The 4360-nt window shown below is 38.6% G+C and overlaps 1 protein-coding gene and 1 long non-coding RNA gene across 2 annotated transcripts; both read left to right on the forward strand.

The window, feature by feature from the left end:
• Positions 1 to 292: 292 nt before the first annotated feature.
• Positions 293 to 1171, forward strand: LOC134182590 (uncharacterized). The gene has a single exon (XM_062650016.1). The coding sequence runs from the start codon at positions 480 to 482 to the stop codon at positions 951 to 953; it is 474 nt and encodes a 157-aa protein (XP_062506000.1). The 5' UTR covers positions 293 to 479; the 3' UTR covers positions 954 to 1171.
• Positions 1172 to 1438: 267 nt separating this feature from the next.
• LOC134182684 (uncharacterized) lies at positions 1439 to 2905 on the forward strand. Its single transcript, XR_009970399.1, has 3 exons — positions 1439 to 1645; positions 2165 to 2532; positions 2600 to 2905. It is a non-coding gene; the product is annotated as an uncharacterized LOC134182684 (long non-coding RNA).
• The last annotated feature ends 1455 nt before the right edge of the window (positions 2906 to 4360 follow it).

Genomic DNA, 4360 nt, shown 5'->3' on the forward strand with positions numbered 1-4360 from the left:
TGGAGTAAAGAGTAAGTCAGTTTTCTGCCACTTACTAAGTGTTCCAGATGATGTACCAATTGACTATATGCATGCAGTCATTGAATGTATTAATTGAGCACAGAGTGACATATATATATATATATATATATATATATATATATATATATATATATCGGACTTTGTCTCTCCGCCTGCTCTTCACTCCTTCAATGCCATTTTCTCCACCTGATGGGTCAGATAGTATGTGTCCTACTTCCGTTTTCCCTGGCGAATTGGAATGTCGGCAGTGTTTGGCGGATATTTTACCACCTAATAGTACGGCGCTATCTGTTAATTCCACGCAACATTCAATTCAACGAGCTTTAGATGACGCTTTGAAATCCAGCGTTAGGTCGTCTCTTTGTAGTTTGCGAGAACAAGCGCGTTTTAATGCTGTCACATTTCCTCATGTGGGGGCTTGGTTGAGGGCAATCCCTAACCCAAATCTCAGCCTGGCCATGTCCCCGCGTGAATTCGTGACTGCTTTGCGTTTGCGCTTAGGAGTTCCAGTGTTTTCACCTCCCCCACGTTCAATTCGCTGTGTCTGTGGCCATATTTTAGATGTCTTTGGTGACCACGCACTTGGCTGTAGCAGCTCTCTGCGAATCAGACGACATGACGCCTTATGTGACACCGTCTATCACTGGTTGCTTGTGGATAATTCTGGGGTACGAAGAGAGCAGCGGTGTTCTTCTCAATCCATGGACAGACCAGGTGATGTTTTTCATCCCGACTTCTCTAACGGAAAGGCTGCTTACTTTGATATCTCAGTGCGAAATTCATTTTCTCCCTCACATGTCATCAATGCAGCTGTAAAGGCTGGTGCTGCTGCTCAAGCTGGGGAAATGGAGAAAGACGAACGCCACGACTCAAATGTTTCCTCGTATGGTTGCTTGTTCTATCCTTTGGTTGTTGAGTCATATGGAGTCTGATCAGAACATAGTCTTGAACTGCTGAAGTCTATTGCCAAGAAGTCTACTCTGTCTACAGGTCACAGTTTCAGCCGAGCTATTACTAACCTTCATGAACAACTGTCTGTGAAACTGTGGCAATACAACTCTCGCATGATAACTGAACATCTAGATGTTTTGTCTGTAGCAAGTGTTTGTAGTGGTGTTTTTCAGTAGTGTTCCGTCCATTGGGCGGTTATTAAAAAAAATATATTATATTATATTATATATATATATATATATATATATATATATATATATATATATTATTGATTAATATTCTAATACCTTTTTAACGTCACCAACTTTTAAACTAAGCCAGTATAAATGATTCATTTATTTCTGAATAAAGTTGCCAGTTAGCGTAAAGAGAGGAATTAGGAAGATGCAGCCTGCCCCTAACATTTTAAAACATTGCAAAACATACTGGCTAAGTTTTGAAGATGGTCATGTAACCATTCGAGGTATAAGTATTCTAATACATATTGGCATTGCTTCCTTGCATATAGGAGTTTTCAAGCGTTCACTGTTCTTTTGGTTCTCATCGGAATTTCACCACGAAGCATTTTACATTGGAAGACATCAACGTGAAATTGATGTTCAGCTGACAAGAATTTGTGTTCCCCACGACTTTGGAAGAAGACCTAGATCTCTTGAAGACATGAAGCATTAGGGTAACTTTATATGTAGATATGCTTGGTGTAATAAATATGGCATACAGGAGTGTGTATTTGTGTGTTTGTGTGCATGTGTTTGTTGTTTATGTGCCTGTGTTAGTGTGTGTGTGTGTGTGTGTGTGTGTGTGTGTGTGTGTGTGTGTGTGTGTGTGTGTGTGTGTGTGTGTGTGTTTGCACGTGTGTGTGTGTGTGTGTGCACGCTCGTGCATGCATGTGACTGCGTGTGTTTCATAATTCTTATCAATTGTGCCACATCTGTATAGCAAAAGAGTTCCATGATGTTATGCTATACTTCATACTTCCATTGGTTCAACCATATCTGCCAGTTGATCACTTTCACGATTTCGTTGTTCTGATCACTGCAATCACCATTTTGTTGTCAGAATCAACCGAAAATGAAATAAAAATTAAGAGGCATTTTTTGGATTTTTTGTATATAAAATGGAGTCTCTTTATGTTCAGTAATATGTAAGTGTTTTTTCTAGCTAATATGTTTTTGATTATCTCTATTGCTAGGTTTCTCTGCCATGACAATGAATGTTCATAGTCTCACTCATTTATCCGAACAGGTGTTAAATACAGGACCTTGGTGGTGCAATTCTATGTTTCCGTTCGAGAATATGCTAAAGAAAATTGGGTATCTGTACTCGGGCACTAAGAATGTAGGAGATCAGGGATTGCTTTGATGCATATATACTAGCTAGCTACCCATTTTATGATGAGTCTGAGGGACTTGTACGAAATAAATTGTGCTGATTTGCTGTCTTTCAGATTGTTAATAACTTTCTTCTAAGGCAGCAGTTGTCAAGGTGCCAATTTATCATTGCATGATGTCATTGACAACTTTACAGTCATTTGCGCCTTTGTAGGCATCAATCTGTCAGGTATGTAAATAATATAATTTCTAAAATATGGGTCATGTAAGAATTATAACTGCGTGCAACTGTATAGAAAACAACACTCTACAAGTGGCACCAAACATTGAGTTTCTTTTTTCTACGGCTCAAGAGAGTTTAACGTGGAGAGAAAAACAAGAACTTACAGGATTTGCCATTGCAACAGTTACTGAGCTAGCGAAGACAACAGCAAGAGCTACAATCAAGCATGAAGTCTTCCACAGACAGAGTTACCAGCGAATGGATGCAACGTGTAGCAGCTTTGTTAAAGTGACAGTCAATAATAGGAGGGTATTTAAATATATTGCAAAATTTTTCTTCTATAATGCTAAGGCATTTGCTGTGGTAAAACTAGTGCATCAGCGTAAAATGAATATCTGCAGAGGCTTCATCGTCTAGTAATGCCTTTATAAGGAAGATATGTCGTGATAAATGCCTAGCTTAGCACTACCTTCCTGTGGAGGAAGTCGATGATCTAGTGGTTATTCAATGCATTGACATCATAAGAAAATGTATTATAATTCCTTGCAATAATAGTTATCCCTCTATTTTGGGATTTCTTGTACCTGTAGGTAGAGATTACGGAAAATAAATAGATTATGTTAATTGTGGTTACAAATATATGTATATATTGCCGTGTTCTGGTCTCAGCTGTTTGTCTGCTTTTGGTACTGATACTGAAGCAAATTTATACTAATTGCTTGATGTATCTAATTGTGTATACGTGCAGCGACATAATATATATATATATATATATATATATATATATATATATATATATATTTGCAACTTGTGACAATTGTCTTTGCACTGTATAAGTATCTCCATATATACTTTAGCTGGAGAAGACTAACAAATTGCAATGTCTTCATGAGGCTGGTAGAGATGGCACCAAATCAAGGTGCTCTTCATTCTAATTGTATTTCTATCGATGGTATTAGTTGTTCTACACAACTGTTAAGTTTGAAAAGAATAGAATGTCATCTTCATGTAATACAAGACCTCCGATTATTTGGAATCGAAAGATAAGTATGGACATATCCGATCACTACTTCTGCAAATGTGCAGTTTCTGGTCAAACAGATACGTAAGAATATAAGAAATAAGACATACTTGGTTAGACCAACCCATTTCTCGCGGGATCTTGAGCGCTACAAGATCTTGCAAGAAAGAGGCGCCAGAAGCTTGAGCAAAAGCAGCATTACCACTGCAGTCCAACAAGTCTAGTCACTTTAGAAATCAGTTATTGCTATTCTTAGTAGCGTCGGCTGACAATCGATTGAATATAACCGGCTGACAAAGACATACGACATGTACCTGCCTTTCCTATGCATTTCTATTGGCCATTGGTCACCAACTAAAGTTTGTCTGCAAGCAAGTTTATGGATTTATGCCAATTTACAAAACAGCTATGCAATCAATTCTGGTTATTTAGACGCATCGCAACGCTTTGCAATCATTGTCTCGCTTCCTCGAAGTCAGTGAAAGTGATGACAATCCGGGCACCTTTCGGCAATTAACTTTCCAATTATCCTAGCCTCATTGTGAGCGCGTGCATTATTGCAAACTAAACAACGGATGTTGCACTTATTCATGTCTCGTTTCCACTTACTTATCTCGCTAATATCCCGTCATTGAAATCACTGGATGCTGTAGGAAGGGATACGACACATTTCACTCACTCTGCACTCAGAGTCAATACTTTACGCACACTTTCATCGCTCTGTAAATACATGCAGAAAGTCACCCAAATCGAGGAGTGGGCAAGCAATGTCTAGAGAGGTCGTGTGTGACACCAATTACCGTACTAGTGTTC

The sequence above is a fragment of the Corticium candelabrum genome, chromosome 7 (genome assembly GCF_963422355.1).
Source record: "Corticium candelabrum chromosome 7, ooCorCand1.1, whole genome shotgun sequence".
Classification (NCBI taxonomy): domain Eukaryota; kingdom Metazoa; phylum Porifera; class Homoscleromorpha; order Homosclerophorida; family Plakinidae; genus Corticium; species Corticium candelabrum.